Source organism: Theropithecus gelada, chromosome 11 (assembly GCF_003255815.1).
Source record: "Theropithecus gelada isolate Dixy chromosome 11, Tgel_1.0, whole genome shotgun sequence".
Classification (NCBI taxonomy): Eukaryota; Metazoa; Chordata; class Mammalia; order Primates; family Cercopithecidae; genus Theropithecus; species Theropithecus gelada.
This window is the reverse complement of record NC_037679.1, coordinates 99,075,229-99,091,032: the sequence shown is the minus strand read 5'-3', so window position 1 is coordinate 99,091,032 and position 15,804 is coordinate 99,075,229. Positions and strand designations below refer to the sequence as shown.

Below are 15,804 nucleotides of genomic sequence, written 5' to 3'. Positions count from 1 at the left end.
GGAGACAGAGGGAAAGGAGAATGATGTACGTTGTGTCTTGCTTAACGATGAGGATATGTTCTGAGACACGCATCTTTAGGTGACTTCGCAAACATCACAGAACGTGCTTATACAAATCTAGATGCTATGTAGCCTACAACACACCTAGGGTATAAGGGATAGCCTATTGCTCCCAGGCTACAAACTTGCACAGCATGTTACTGTACTGAATACTGTAGGCAGTCATACAGTGGTAAGTATTTGTGTACCTAAATATATCTAAATACAGAAGATGTATGGTAAAACTATGGTATTATAACCTTAGGAGACAATCACCATATATGTGGTCTATTGTCTAAAACACCATCATGTTGTGCAGTGTTGTAATTCTAGGTCATCCCCATAATTATCTGGATCTATTGCCTCTGGTCCTCTGTTGCCCTCCTCCTGAAGATTACTTTACCTGCAGAACTGAACCTCCTGGTCAAACTGTGAGTTTTCTGGCTGCGTCCCCTCCTTCAGCTGGCTGACGTTGAAAAAGGAGAGGGTGTGGTTGACAAAGCCGTGCAGAGTCCCACTGTGACTGTAGGAGTACTGGTACACCAGGCGGGGGATAAAGTCGGAGGTGATCGCAATGACAAAAGCCTGAGGGACAGAACCATAAGCACTGAGTAGCCAGGATTGATGCTAAAAAGGACTGTCCACTCTTAGACTGTCCATCTGAAGAAGCTGCTCTGACTGACAAAGAAGCTCATACAGCATGTGCAGGTCCCTGAGCTCACACAGCTGAGTCACCTGCCTTTTCCATCTTTGATGTGTACAAGTATAATAAGTCCACCAGACAGTGGCTGCCAAAAGAGCACAAGTCGACCACTGCAGCAAAGGATGCTAAGTCAGTTTGGACCATTTGGTGCTGGAAGGATTAGACCACCTCTGAGATATGTGACATTGCTGTTGAGCAAGCCCAAACAGAGTGTACGCTTTCCTGGGAAAATTACCTATAGTGATGAGGGTACTACATAAGTGTAATGGGCAAGGAAATGGAATGCCCATGTACTTCTGCCCCTGAGTGGTACCAGAAAGCCAGAAATACCAAGAATATGATTCCACAGTTTGCTTCATTTGATCATTATCTCTCAACACTTTTTTAGCAAGTCATGTAATAGAAGTTATTCTTGTATCCATTTTACTTAAGAAAACGGAGACACAGCGGAGAAAGAAACAGGTCCTGCTAGATGGAGCCACACACACCCAACATAGTGTCTGGCATATCTAAGCGCTCTACAAATGTCCATGGAGCAAACCAAACGACAAATGAATGATTGCATATTTGAACACAGAGGTACTTTCTGCAAAGAAAGTCTTAAATCTTTCTGGCAGGTGTTTATATTGCATCCTGCACCAACAATTAAAGCCCTTTACCAAAATGTAGTTCAGATATTGTTTTCTAAATGTGTATGTGAATGTGAATGGCCAGAACCATATTTGAGAAGGAATAACATCGTAATCACAGCTACAACTTACTGAGCCCTTGTTACATGTCCTTTCATCATGCCATTTAATGTCCCAAATGATCTTATTTGGTGGGTGCTATTATTATCTCCCGTTTGACAGATAAGTAAACAAGGCTTAAAGAGGCCAGGGAAGTAAGACTGCATGTCATTTCGTACTGTAGATGCAAAGTGATTAATACTCGGGGCCTCTGTTCTAGCAGACACAACTTCAAAGTAGCAGACTGATCTGTTTTCCAAATTGCACCTTATTTCTAAGCCTCGAGATGTGCACTTCCTACATCACAACATCCAAAATGCAGGGGGCTGATTTTCTCTGCCTCACCTCACATCTTCCAGCCATTTTATGTGATCTTAGTAGGAAATCAGGTCAAATCACTGTTTGCCTCCCAAGGGAAAAGGGCCGTGGCTTTCTTGGTGTGCACTGAGCTGGCTGATACATTTCTGGGAGGTGGGACAGGAGGCCCTTCCTGGCCACTGTCCACATAAGAACACAGCAGAAGAGGAGCTGGCTGGGGTCCAGCAGGATTTCCTCTGCAGTGTAGACACGTCTGGCAAGAGAGTTAAGGAGGTAACCACAGGTGGGACCCTTCTTCTTCTATGTCCTATCTTAACCTACGCAGTGCCAGAGTCCTTGGAGATAATTAAGACTTTGCACTGACAACCTGGAGGAACTGTAATTAGGGACTGCAGCCTGGGCAATGCTCCATGCATTGTTTAACTCAGGAGTAGAATAAGAAAGGAAAGAGATGAATAGATATGTAGCGTTCTTTCCTCATCATTCTTGGCTCCAAGGAGAGATCTGATTTTGACTGTCAGGGCCAAGGTATGCATTCTGATGGATAATTACCTTTCTCCTTGTGAAATTAAAAATAAACCTACACAGCCTTAGCGACAGCACGATGAGTTACAAGGCATTTGTGAGCTGTTAACCAGAGTGCTGTCACCAATAAAGCTCCAAATGGAAAAGGCTGGGGAGGTGCAAGGGCTGGCTTCCCACTTTGAAGACCTCAGCTTCTCTGGAAGCCCTTCCCACAGAGCGAGTGCGTCATGAATGTAAGTACTCACATTGCTGATAACAGAGAACTTGCCAATTCCAGAGAGAATGTCAAACCAGATTCCTACAAGACACAAAAGAGAGCGTCTGGCTCACTCCCGCCCTCGGCCCAGTGATGACAAGGCTGAAGCTCCGGGTGATGTTTCGCAGGTGAACTACCGAGCAGCTTTGCTGGGCCCCCCAGAATGGGCTTGTCTGGAAAGGCTTAGGTAGCCCCCCTGTCTGGAAGCTCAGATCACAAGTGGGGGTGGATAATGTGGTCTCAGAAGGCGTCCCTGCACCTCAGGATACGAGGATGAGGGACCCAAAGGGAAGAGGGGCTTTCATAGCCCTCTTGATTCCTGGTGTGGTGTGACTGTGTCCACAGGGGACAGAATGACAGAAGGATGGGCCTGGTGGGACCTCTAAGAGGGGCACATACCGATATCTTTGGTTCTTACAGCATCCGGCCGTCTCAGCTCCGTGACAAACTTCTTGGCGTCCAGCCGCACTTCAATGACATTGTTGAGGAGGGCGAACACAGGTGCCAGGGGAAAGGAGGCCACAAAGAGGGTGACGAAACCAAACTGGATGACTGCAAGAGAGAACAGCATGAGGGCTTCAGCAGGGACAAGCAGGACTCAGGTCCCTTCTGGCTCGCAGCTACGGCCCCTTGTCCTTTCTTCCTTGGGTCTCTTTTCCCATATGGGGTAATTTTTAGCCTCCCTTTTCCTCCTGTGCCACATACACGGTATTTCTTTCTAAGTACCTGCAGTCCTGTGGGTCAATGTCATCACTTGGGAGCAAAGCTCTGGATTAGGCATGGTGGGGAGATATGAGAAAAAAAAAATGTCTTAATTCCTCCCTTCACCCTTTACCGCCAGTCACTAATCCTACTGATCTAACTCAGGGGTTGGTAAACTTTTTTAGTAAAAGGCCAGATAGTAATAAACATTTTTGGATTTGCAGGCCATATGGTTTTGTTACAATGACTCAACTCTGCCATTATACACTAAAAGCAGCTATAGACAGCACATCAGCAAGTGGGCTTGGCTGAGTTCCAATAAAACTTGATTTACAAAAGCAATATATAAAGTGGCTAGATTTGGCCTACAGGTCACAGTTTGCCTACCCTTGATATAGCTTTAAAAACCACCTCCCAAATTTGGACTCTTCTTTCCACGTCTACAGTCACTGCCTTTGTTTAGAAAGTTTATTCATCGGCCGGGCGCGGTGGCTCACGCCTGTAATCCCAGCACTTTGGGAGGCCGCGGCAGGCGGATCACGAGGTCAGGAGATCGAGACCATCCTGGCTAACACTGTGAAACCCCGTCTCTACTAAAAAATACAAAACAAAATTAGTCAGGCGTGGTGGCGGATGCCTGTAGTCCCAGCTACTCGGGAGGCTGAGGCAGGAGAATGGTGTGAACCTGGGAGGCGGAGCTTGCAGTGAGCTGAGATCGCATCACTGCACTCCAGCCTGGGTGACAGAGCGAGACTCCGTCTCAAAAAAAAAAAAAAAAAGGTTTATTCATCCATCATGCATTTATGGAGAGCTCACTAAACGTCAGGCCCCGTACCAAGTATTTAAGGAGGCAAAGGTCTGGTCTTGCCTGCAAGAAGCTGGGTTTGAAAGGGGAGAGTTAAATGTAGGCAAACACATGCAACAAGGTTTTATGTGTTCCAAGAAAGAATAAAGAATGTACTAGTGATAGAGAAGACCCAAATGGAGGGGAACACACATCTGTTCAGGGCAGGGACTGAAGGGGGTCTCCATGCAGAGCCCCTGAGCACAGTCTGGAAAGATGGGCATGTAGTTTTCATGAGGATCAAGTCAGAGACCTTCTAAGCTGCGGAAGCAGCGGAAGCAAAAGCGTGGTGGGACAGCCCAGGCCCATCAGACAGCCGGAAACAGTCCAGCCCTACCTGGACCATTGCAACAGCCTCGTGACGGGGTTTCTTGCCACCAGTCTCCCAGAATGCTAGAGTCTATCCAGCACACAGCCCCTGTCATCTGATTCTGTTATCTACCTACTTATAAAAATTCCTGTTGGCTCCACTCTGTTCACTGAATATAATCCAAATTCCCTAGCGTTGCATGCAGGAGCTTTATAATCTGCCTCCAAGCTGCCTCCCTAGCTTCATCTCCCAGCATCTCCCCAGCAACGACCATGTCCTGCCTTCTCACCCTCCTAACTGTCCCCTGCCACATTAGTTCCTTTCACTCATTTGTGCACAAGCATCCACTCTCCGGCTGGCAAGCTTCTGTGCATCCCTGAGATCACTCAGATGCCACCTCCTTGATGAAGCCCAATCCTTCCTCCTCTGGTCCCCACCACCCTGTGTTCAGGCCTCTGGTGCAGCCTTCACTGTGTGCTTCTGTGATTGACTTGCTCACACATCTTTACTTCCCACTGAGAAGGTAAGACCTCCATCCCCTCTAGGGGTTCAGTACATATTTGCTGATGGAAACACAACCCAGAGTCCAGGAAAGTTACAATGTTCTAGGACTCCCCTACATACTAAGGGCAAATTATTAAACTTTTCTGTGCTTCAGGTACTTCAACTATAAATTGAAGATAATAGTAATAACGACCCAGTAGGGTTTCCAGACGGGTAAATGATACTACATACAAAATATGTACAATGTACATACAATGTACAATATGTACAATGTCAGATACATAACTGTTTAATAAATGGTATCTATTATGTGTAATTTTATTCTTATTGGAATAAATATTGTATACAGATGACTGCAATGTACTTATATGCTAAACAGACACAAACTTAAGGATTAAGCACTGAATGAGAGAGACTCAACTTCTAGACCTGGATATGCTTCTAACTAGAGGTATGACTTTGGCCAAGCCTGTTTGTTTCAATGGGCATCCGCAACCTCATTGATAAATTGAAGGGACCAGTTTATATTGCCTCCAAGTCTGATTTGCTGTGATGCTATGGTTCACATTGTCTTAGACAAGCTTCATGAGTCTAGAATATTCAAATAAAGCATGACAAAACATGACACGAATGGGAAAAAAATTCCATTTCTACAGAGGCCTAAGAGCAACCACAACAGAAGTTCCAGGAAAGGGAACAGGCAAGGAACTTTCCCCAGCCCAACTGCTTTTGGTTTGGCTGTTTGCTCAGCCCACAGCTGTGGGTCACTGCTCTGGCTGATTCAACCCTGTCCACTGCCATTGTCCTTGGTGCCCAGTAGGTTCCAGCAGGCCTTAGGAGGCTGGCAGGTGCTGATTGACAGCAAGACGCCTGCATCGAAAGACACAGATTTGTCCAGGTTGGGACCTTAGAGTGATCACCTGACTAGCTGGCTGGCCAGCAAGGATTGGAGGGTGGTGGAGAAATCCCCCAAAACAGCTCTGGGAGCCCGTTCAAAATGCAGGCGCTCTCTCATCTTTTAAATAAGGCTTTGCTGAGGAATTCACATTGGAGTCAGGAATGGGGATAAGGCCAGAGGGGGTGTGGGGATGAATGGAATTAACAAGGAAAGGAAAACAGATGTTAGACTAGCATTCTAAAACCTGTAAAATGCATGTCTGTGTTTAAGTGTATGGATGGATGTATATTTATGGAGTTATAAGTTGGTCTTCTTGATTCTAATGAGCTCAGTTCAGCAGGCATATGTTCTTATCATGAGTGACTTCCGCCAGCAGAACTGTGCAAACTCCCCAGAGCCTCTGCAAGGGTTTGGCAAGGAGACTGATGGGGAGGGAGAAGGGCAGTTTACTTCTGAGGGATTGCAAATGTACACAGCATGCCCTCACCACATTCGTGCACGTGGTACTCTGAAATCTAACTTCCTTCCAGGGTTATAGGGAAAATGGGACTCTCCACTTCCTCTTCTCTCTTCATATGAACTCCAGAGGCAGACATGAATGCTGTCTTCTATGGGTTCCCTGCTGGTTTGCTTCTTTACCTTCACAAACTCTCCACACATGGACTCTGTTGTCCCTCTTCTGTCAACACAAACATCTTCCAGTGCTGGCTCGATGCTCTCTAACAGCTCCTGTTCATTACCCCAGTCCCATAACAAAATGTCCCTCCTCCTTCCCCTCACCATTTAAGTCTCTATATTCAGCACTGGATGGCCTCAAGAGACTGGGCCCAGCAATGCTGGACCCGAAGTGACAAGATCCTCCTGTCCCCTCCTCTGGTGTTACTCCACAGTATCCTGGGCCAAGAATAGGCCCTCTCTGCAGACGTCCCATTGCTGCAGGTGCTGCTTGCTCAGACTGGGTAACCTGAGCATTGCCAGGATTCAACCCAAAGAGGCAGAAACAAATAGGAAGTTTTGTTCTATTTGGGGGAGAATAAAACATAAAACCATAACTCTCTAGCATGCAAATTCCAAATCCAAGATTTGCTCTTTTTAGTCAAAGGTCTAAAATGCTGTATCAGATGGAAGTCCTTCTGGGCTTACTTCAGAGGATACAATAATACCAGCTTTTGCCAACACCAAGATTTGTTTCTAAAAGCAGCAAGCCTCCATTAGGATAAAAGCAACACCGGAAATCCTCAGTGTGCTGCATAATAGAAGCCAGCTCGGCCTGACCAGTAACAGATTAAACCAGGCCAAGCCAATTAGGGAGAAAACTTTGAGTTGATTTTCAACCAAATCTTTACAACGCCTGCGGTAAAATGCTCCAGTAATGCTGAGCTCAAAGGCTGGAAACTCCTCCATGCAAACCCCATTCGTTTTCTCCCCTCTCACCCTTCAGCAGCCAAGGATCTTCTAGAATAACCATCAGCCCTACACTGCCTGATGCTGGAGACATTTCCTATATCAGTGATTTTCTGAGTTTAGGTTAAAATAACAAGGAGGAGTGGGTTAAACTAACCAGAACAACATTCAGCAAGGAGGTTTCAGGACAATCTGTTTAGAGAACACAAACAGTATAGTAGATAAAATAGAATGGACTTGCCGGGATTGGTGGAGAAGATTTTGATGGAATACAATTCTGATTTTTCACTCATTTATTTAAAATTTTTCAGTGAACATATCCAGACCCATTTCCTCCCAACCCATATTCTGTGCTAAGGGCAAATATTTAGCAAGTATGTTGGAGATCAACTCCGCCTGCCTTCCAACCATTCCAGAATCATTTGTACTTCCCCGAACTCACCATGAATTCTACATTTCTGAGCCTTGGTACATGCCACTATTGTCTGTAATTTTCTTTCTTTCCTTGTCTGCTGAGTGGGATGCTATTCATCTCTCAGGCTCAACTCAAACTTCACTTTCTGTATGAAGACTCCTCTCCACCTCCATTTCCCACCAGCACACCCAGGTAGAACTGGGTGCCTTGGGCATCTCTCATCCTTACTCCCATAATGCCTTGCACGTGCCTCTCTGTTTATTTGACCTGCTCCCTAGATGGAAAGCTCCTTGAGACCAGGTGTCTTGTTTGATTCTTTTCCAAGTCCTCACTCACCATCTTTTGTGGTGCCTCTTACATAGCAGATGCTCAAAGAGTATCTGTTTCATAAATCTGACCTTATTTTCACCAGTTGTGAAATACACACACACACACACGGCCAAAAATGAAAGTGTGTGAACTGAAAGCATTGCACTTGATGATGGTGAAAAGAAAGGTAGACCTGAAGTATTAACACCTCTACATCGCAATTCTCATTGCTGCAATCCGCACGGAAGACTTTGAAGAAAGTTGTAGTAAAAACAGTTGGTTGGGAGAGTCCAAGTCTAATGAAAATGATTATAGTTTTTTTTCTTTTTTTTTTTTAAAAAAAAAAATGCTTTCTATTGTTTAATAAAAGCAACACAGTCTACTTAAAGAAGTTGAATACTGGGGGCTTAAGAATTCTCCTTTTTGAGTGTTGGCAATGCAGGACTACCAGATCGGTCGTAAATATCAGAGGCGGAGGAGACACTGAAGTGACTTCAAAGCCAGAGGGGAGTGCAGAGAATCATCGTGGTGAACAGAGACGGCGTTCCCATCAAGAGCACCATGGTCAACCTCACCACCACACAGTGTGCCAGCCTCATGCACAGCTACATCCTGAAGGCACGGAGCACCGTGTGTGAAACTGACCCCCAGAACGATCTCAACTTCTTTTGAATTTGCTCCAAGAAAAATGAAATTATGGTTGCACCAGACAACCACTATTTCCTGATTGTGATTCAGAATCCAAATGAATAAGCCATTCTCTTGGCTCCCTGTGTCATTCCTCAGTTTAATTGCCCCCCCCCCAAGAATATTAATGTCGATCATGTCAACACACTGGCACGTGGCAGTTGCCTTAGAGCCCACTTGAACCAATCCCGTGACCATGCGTGGGCTGGCGGCTCCGCCTACCCCACGAAAGGAACCCTTGTGCTGCGCCAACCTTCCCCAGAGCTCCGGGAGGGCCCTTTCTCCTCACTGCCAGGTTTTGGAACAAGAGCTTGCAAGAAACTCACACCCAGCTTCCTTCTAACATTCAGTTCACTTTGTTGCCCTTGGAGAAGGATGTTTTTCTTTAATTAAAAATAACCGAAATGCTTTAAAAAAAAAGAATCTTCCTTTTTGTGAGCCATTAATGAGCAATGCAAGGGAATCAGGGAAGGACACACTGGTATGAGTTTGTCTTCTCACTCAGGAGGCAGTAAGTGAAAGATGCCGCTAGAAACAGCCCATTAATATATACTCATGTAAGAGCACAGCAGGGGACGGTCATCACTGCTTATTTCATCAGTCCATATTTCCAGGCTGTGCCCGGGAATCCCCTTTTCCCAAGAGCAAGGGAAGTCAACTCTGCTTTGGGCTGACAACATCTGGCACAAAAAGAATTGCAAGTGTCGACTGAACACACAAATAGGAAAAGACAGTGAGAAGAAAAGGCATGAGCTATTATAGATCCTCAGCATGGGCCTCCATCGCTTAGAAAAATGGTGAAGCCTTGATAGAAACATAAGACAGTTCTCAATGTCCATCACTCACCATCCACTCACTCATGCATTCATTCAGCAAGCATTTATTGAGCACGTTCCATAGACTGGAGACCATATGCATTGCTAAAACACAAGGATGAGCAGATTACTGTGGCATCCTTCCAAGGGCTCAGAGTATGCTGTGGGGAAGATGGGCATGGAAACAATCCTTGACAGCCTCACGTGGCGAGCGCAAAATGCCAGCATTAACAGTGCTGTAGAACGCCGGGCAGAAGTAATCGACCCTCGCCAGCAGACCCATGGAGGCTTTGCACCACTCGTCACTGGGTTCCACGTGAAGAACCAGTAGAAGGAGCACATGAAGATTTGCTATATGGTTGATAGTTAAGATCATTCCTGCAAATTCACTGATCCAAATTCACAAAAAAATACTTAGGAAATAAAGACAATACGTGGAATTCCCTTTCAGTCCGCATGGAGTCACCTGGGGGTTTACACAATGGATCGGGACTGATTCAGAAAGCCTGGGAAGTCATAACAGGAAGGGACAGGCTTGAAGTCACAGCTTAGGTATTAAGAGTTTACCGCATGCAAGGCAATGCAAGGCTGGGACAGACCAGCAAGGCACGTCTGGCTCCAAGTTTTCATCATTTCTTTCTGTTTAAAGGAGACTCAGTCCCTGCTTTTTCTCCAGCCCCACATCAAAGCTAGGGAGACTTAAGTTGGCAAGATCTGCTGATTCACTTCCTGGAGGACAGACTGGTGAACTTCCAGTAAATATTTACTGAAAGAACAAATGAATGGTCTGGCTTTCTCACTCTTGTTTACATTATCCACCTGCAAGACGGGAGTGTGAAGGACGATTATTCATTCATCCTTCCTCCCGTCCCTCCATCCTCTCATTTGGACTGTGGTAATGTAGTGTGTGAGTTCGAAGGGCCATGAAACCAGTCATGACTGGAAAGAAGTTCCCCAGCAACACATCATTACTGAGGACCTTGTTTTGCTTTATTCTTTTTCCTCTACCTCTTCCCAAAAGGTCTGTGCAAAAGTGAACAAAATGAAAATAAAATTAGGCTTATAGGGTTTTAGAAAAAGGAAATAAGGAGCACAGAAAAGAGGACAAAACAAGTAAGCAAACTCGGGGAACCACAATGCTGCTATGTTTGAGCAGTAATGTTTACTCCGAGCTTCCTGGTTGTTACAGCAAGAAGAGAAGTGGGGCAGCAGTACAGTTCTTCATAAGTTTTAAACTAAAAGACTGCCTTCCCTGCATTCCTTCCTCCCTCCTCAAGCACTGACCAGCCATCTTCTGCATCCCAGAAGCCTTCGGTGGTACACCGAGGGCTGTGGTATCCAGATACACTTCTGCCTTTTTTCTTAAGTATGCATGGGGAGGGAGTCCAGTGCAGACAACACCAAGCAATGCATGCCTCAGCAGCAAAAGGAGAGAAACGACCTAGGATTCAATCTACTTCCCAGAAATGCTAGAAGCAGCTCCTGGATGCTGCCTCAATTGTGTTTAAACAGCATTTGGAGAAGATGGCAGGAGCCTCATTATCCAGTGGAATGACTCAGTGTGTGTAAACAGGATGGCCCAGGGAAAGGAATTTCCTGGTTCTTTGAGCCATTGGCTTGTAGCACACACACATTTGGAGTTGTTTGTGACAGAATATGTGGGCCTTCCATGCTGACGGTTTCTCAGGTATTCTAGAAAATCTGATCATTTACATCCAGCCTCTGTTGGAAATTATAGTCTTTGCCATCCATGACCAAAGAATAACAGAGTTGAAAAGAAAGTGGTGTCACCTAAGTTGTCCCTCCATCTGAAGCTCCGGCTGTTCTACTCCTTTAATAAGTGGCCACTTTCACCTGATCATTGTCAGACAGGGAACTCAGTACCAGAGCCCGTCATTTTCATTGTTTTTCATTCTCTGTCTCCGTTTTAAGTCGCCGGGACTTTGGGGTACTTGCTATAAAGCATTATCATAGCAGTAGTTGTCTAACATTTGGGGTAGTTTTCCTGAACTATCCAGATAATTGTATAAGTTCATCAATTTATGCTGTTACAGGAGACCTGCCCAATTTATGCTGTTACAGGAGACCTGTAACAATTTATGCTGTTACAGGAGTACTGCCCTAAGGAGGACAGTACTCCCTAATTACTAGCACTTCAAAATAAGGAGACTTTGCACTGCAAGAGGTGGAGTAGGTTGTCCCAATTATATCAATACCACAAGGATGTCTGGAGAGTTTTCATGAAAGGTCATGTCTACAGAGTCCAACTGACAGCCCGTCCCCACCCCCACCCAGCCCAGAAGGTCCTCATTACAGAATCACTTCTTTCATTCCTGCTTCTTAGGAAAACATTCATAGAGCACTTACTGTATGCCAGGCCTTGCGGTTGAGTACTGTGAATCAATAAGACACACATCTCACCCTCAAGAAGCTTCCATCACAATGTAGTGAGCATCATGACCCTGGACCATTGGTCTTCAGATGAGAAGAACTGACAATCACATCATTTATTTATCTGAATGACATGGTGATAACACTTTACCAAGAGATTCTTCTGGGACTTGTCACTAAACTCTTATGGGATTAAACTTGGGCCTATGTCTTTCTGCTCAGTAGGAAAAGTCAAATGGCTGCAAGTGTCCGGAGAACTTAAGCTTGCAGCTCTTAAAGCAAATGAAGAACTTCCTCTTATCAGGCCCTGAGGAAAACCCCACGACAGGGCTGTGAGAGGCCTGTGGCAAGGGAGTTTGGAAGCCCCATTTTGGCGCAGGGGACAGTGATGATTAACATCGTGGCCAACTCCTGGGCCAGCTTTCTTTCCTCCCCTCTGAGATGGGGGAGTGGGAGATGATTCCTGAAGTCCTTCTTAGTAAGCCCTTCAGGAAAAGGTTTGATATTGGAGATTCCCTCGAAAGCCCACGCTGCTCCCCTCCCAGGTTTCTCCAGCTTAATCCCTCACTCTCAGGTTTCCCTTTGTCTGGAGCCAGCCCATCCCCACACCCACCGGCCCGAGGGGGCTCCCCACCCCCACGCCCCTCCTCAGGCTGATCCCAGCCTCCCTTCACCTCGCGGCCCCTCCCCCAAGCCTGCTGGGCCCCAGCCCAGGTTCCAGCTCAATTTAGGAAAATGTAAATATAATACATCTCCCCCTGCTGCCTCCCTCAGCTGATGACCTGCCCTACCATTCCTACTGACAGGCCCCGAGTGGGCTCAGCGCACTTCCTGTCTGCATGGGTGGTCCTGGGGATCTCAGGGAAAGAGGCTGACAGCTGAGAGCTGGGCCGGGGATCACCATGTCAAGCACACCAGAGGCGGTGGGCAGCTTTGGTTTCATTGCTCTCATTTTTGTTCAAAGTCCAAGACACGGGCCCTTCTGGAATTGGGGAGGTCTAGCCAGTTGGGAAGGAAGGAGGAAACCTCACTTCATTCCATCCTTCCACAGAAGCCCAAGTTCCTATAGGTCTTGAAGACAGTCTCCCATGGAATGGTCTGGAAAGGGGCTCTAGCCTCAATTCCACTAGTGGGTCATCTGGGTGACCTTAGGCAACTCACATCACCCTGGGCCTCTTGGCTTCAAGGTGCATTGTTCAACTAGGATGTATGAACCATGATGTCATCACTGGAAGGCACCCTGAAGGTCAGCTGGTCTCCTGGTCTGAAACTTATTATTCTTGTCAAGACACTTAATGAAAAATGATGACCTGCACTTCCAGTTGTGCATGCTGAAACGTCCCTTCCTCAAAAAACATTTAGAAACCTAAGAAAGTGAGCGTGGCACTGACTCTGTTTTACCTTGTATGTCTACAACATTGGCAGTGGTGCATTACTTGTGACATACTGCACAATTGGTTTTGACCACAGACCAGTGGGTTGCATCACTGCAGGGAAAAACTCATTCTCTGGTCTAATTCCCTCTAATTTCCAGGAAAAAAGGGAAGCCAGGGAGATGATACGACGTCATGCCCAAGGCCACACTGCTGGATAGAAGCAGAGCTAGATTTGCACCTGACTCTCACCTGACACCCTGGGAACATGGGAAGGAGAGACGCTCACTCTGCCTATAAAAGAGGCAGCGGATGTGAAGGGGCTTTTACTTCAAACACAAGGGCACAGAGAAATCAGAAGTAATGATATGGTGACTACCGCCCAGTCTTAGTTATCCATGGAGATGGCAGAAACTACAGCCCCCAACGAGATTTTGACATCTGCTGTGGACTTCAGTCTTCTCTCTCACCACGCTAGTCCCCAGAGCTGCTATCTCTCAACTGCATGGATGGGTTCACATTACACCTTCTCTTATTTCCCTGGCTTACTCGCTAGAAACGAGCGCTTAATAGGCCTGGGATGGGGGAGGGGAGGAGGCAGAGGAAGGAAAGGGGTGGCAGTAGAGGGGGACAGGGAAGGAGGAAGAGGAGAAAGAGAAACAAGGATAACCACCTCTCTTGATAATCCACTCACTGGATTATCAGCCCATAAATAAATGAAAATTGACTGTGGCTCAGCATCACTAGAAAGTGAGATTCTGTTAGCCTAGATAAGAGAAAGCTGAAGACATAAATGATACACTCATTCAGTGACCCCCTTTACAGGCTTACCCAATATGTTTTTAGTGCCCATGCCCCAGGGGGCAGTGCTGGGCAAGGCCCTGCCATTTGAAGAATCTGCCCTTGGGAAATTAATGACCAAAGGCATCTCTATTTTAGGAGACAGTTTGTCTGAAATCCGGTGGGGCAGGGGGAAGGGGGAGGTGGCAAGGAGCAGGTGACATGAAAGCTGGCTTTGGATGCGTGCATGAGAAGGTGCAGGCAAGTCCAGGGCCGGGAGAGCACTCAGGACAGGCAGGGCAGGAAGAAGTTGTAGGGTCAGAGGATTCACTTTCCTGGACCACAGGACATGGAGAAGGACCTAGGATTAAATACAGGGGAAGGATGCTCTGGGAGGGCCTCGCTAGGAGCATGGGACCCCGATGGTTTTTGGACACTGGAGGGATATGACCAACACTACACCTCAGAAGGAATAAATGAGGCAATGGCGAGACGGTGGTGGCTGCAAGTGGCTGTGCTGAGGATGCAGTTAAAAAAAAAGAAAAAGGGAGGAGGCAGAGCAGATTCCTAAGATATCCTAGAGCAGGCTTGTCCAACCCCTGGCCGGGGGGGCCGCATATGGCCCAGGACGGCTTTGAATGTGGCTCAACACAAATCCGTAAACTTTCTTAAAACATTATGAGATTTTTTTTTTTTTGCATCATTTTAGCTCATCAGCTATCATTAATGTTACTGTATTTTATGGGTGACCTAAGACAATTCTTCTTCTTCCAATGTGGCCCAGGGAAGTCGGAAGATTGGACACCCCAGCTCTAGAGGAAAGATCGTCGGCACAGCAAGCCCACTGGATGGGAGGCGTGTGGAGACAGAACAGAGAATGAGCAGTGATGTTAGATTTCTCAGCCAGGGGCCTGGAGGATGGTGGGGCCATTAATGTGGCAGAGAACTCAGAAAAGAGTCAAGGGGATGCAGCCTGCAGGCAGAAAGGCTTAGAAATGTTTCCCCTGAAGTGGATTCTCGTCTGGGGCCTTCCCTGCCTTGTCTGAAGTCTCAAGACAAGCGTGGGGTAGTAAGCGGGAGAAGAGCCTCCTGCATCCAGTTCAGAGTTTGCTCGGCCTCATAGGTGGTTTCTAAAACCCAAAGACAAGGCCAAAAGAATGAGGAGAGCAGGCAATCTTTGAGAACACCTTTCTGCCGGTCAACCAGAAGCTGCAAAGACCTAGCCTCTGCAGCACGCATCACTAGGCGAACTATTTTCTAGAACAGTAGGTCCTTTCTTGTTACTGTCTGTTTGCCCATATGGGGCCAGTGGAATTTCCCCTTTTTCCTGGGAGGGTTTGCTGAAAAATCAACTCACGATAAGGCAGATTAATCAGAGAAAAAACTAGCCACCAGGCGCGGTGGCTCACACCTGTAATCCCAGCACTTTGGGAGGCCGAGGCAGGCAGATCACCTGAGGTCAGTGTCAGGCCTCTGAGCCTAAGCCAAGCCATCGCATCCCCTGTGACTTGCACGTATATCGCCCAGATGGCCTGAAGTAACTGAAGAATCACAAGAGAAGTGCAAATGCCCTGCCTCGCCTTAACTGGTGACATTCCACCACAAAAGAAGTGAAAATGGCCGGTCCTTGCCTTAAGCCATGATATTATCTTGTGAAGCTCCTTTTCCTGGCTCATCCTGGCTCAAAAAACTCCCCCACTGAGCACCTTGTGACCCCCACTCCTGCCCGCCAGAGAACAACCCCCCTTTGACTGTAATTTTCCTTTACCTACCCAAATCCTATAAAACGGCCCCACCCTTATC

General features: G+C 46.7%; 1 protein-coding gene and 1 pseudogene across 2 annotated transcripts in view; one reads left to right on the top strand and one right to left on the bottom strand.

The window, feature by feature from the left end:
• ANO2 (anoctamin 2) overlaps window positions 1–15,804 on the bottom strand; it is a 364,008-nt gene that overhangs the window by 12,735 nt on the left and 335,469 nt on the right. Inside the window, exons 21-23 of the mRNA XM_025401723.1 lie at window positions 2,969–3,121; window positions 2,559–2,611; window positions 443–624 (exon numbers count right to left, since the gene is read on the bottom strand). Of these exons, the coding sequence (XP_025257508.1) occupies window positions 443–624; window positions 2,559–2,611; window positions 2,969–3,121 (388 nt within the window). The remainder of the gene's footprint in view (window positions 1–442; window positions 625–2,558; window positions 2,612–2,968; window positions 3,122–15,804) is intronic.
• On the top strand, window positions 8,388–8,708 carry LOC112635435 (annotated as a pseudogene). Its single transcript, XR_003121908.1, has one exon. The product of XR_003121908.1 is annotated as a dynein light chain roadblock-type 1 pseudogene (transcript).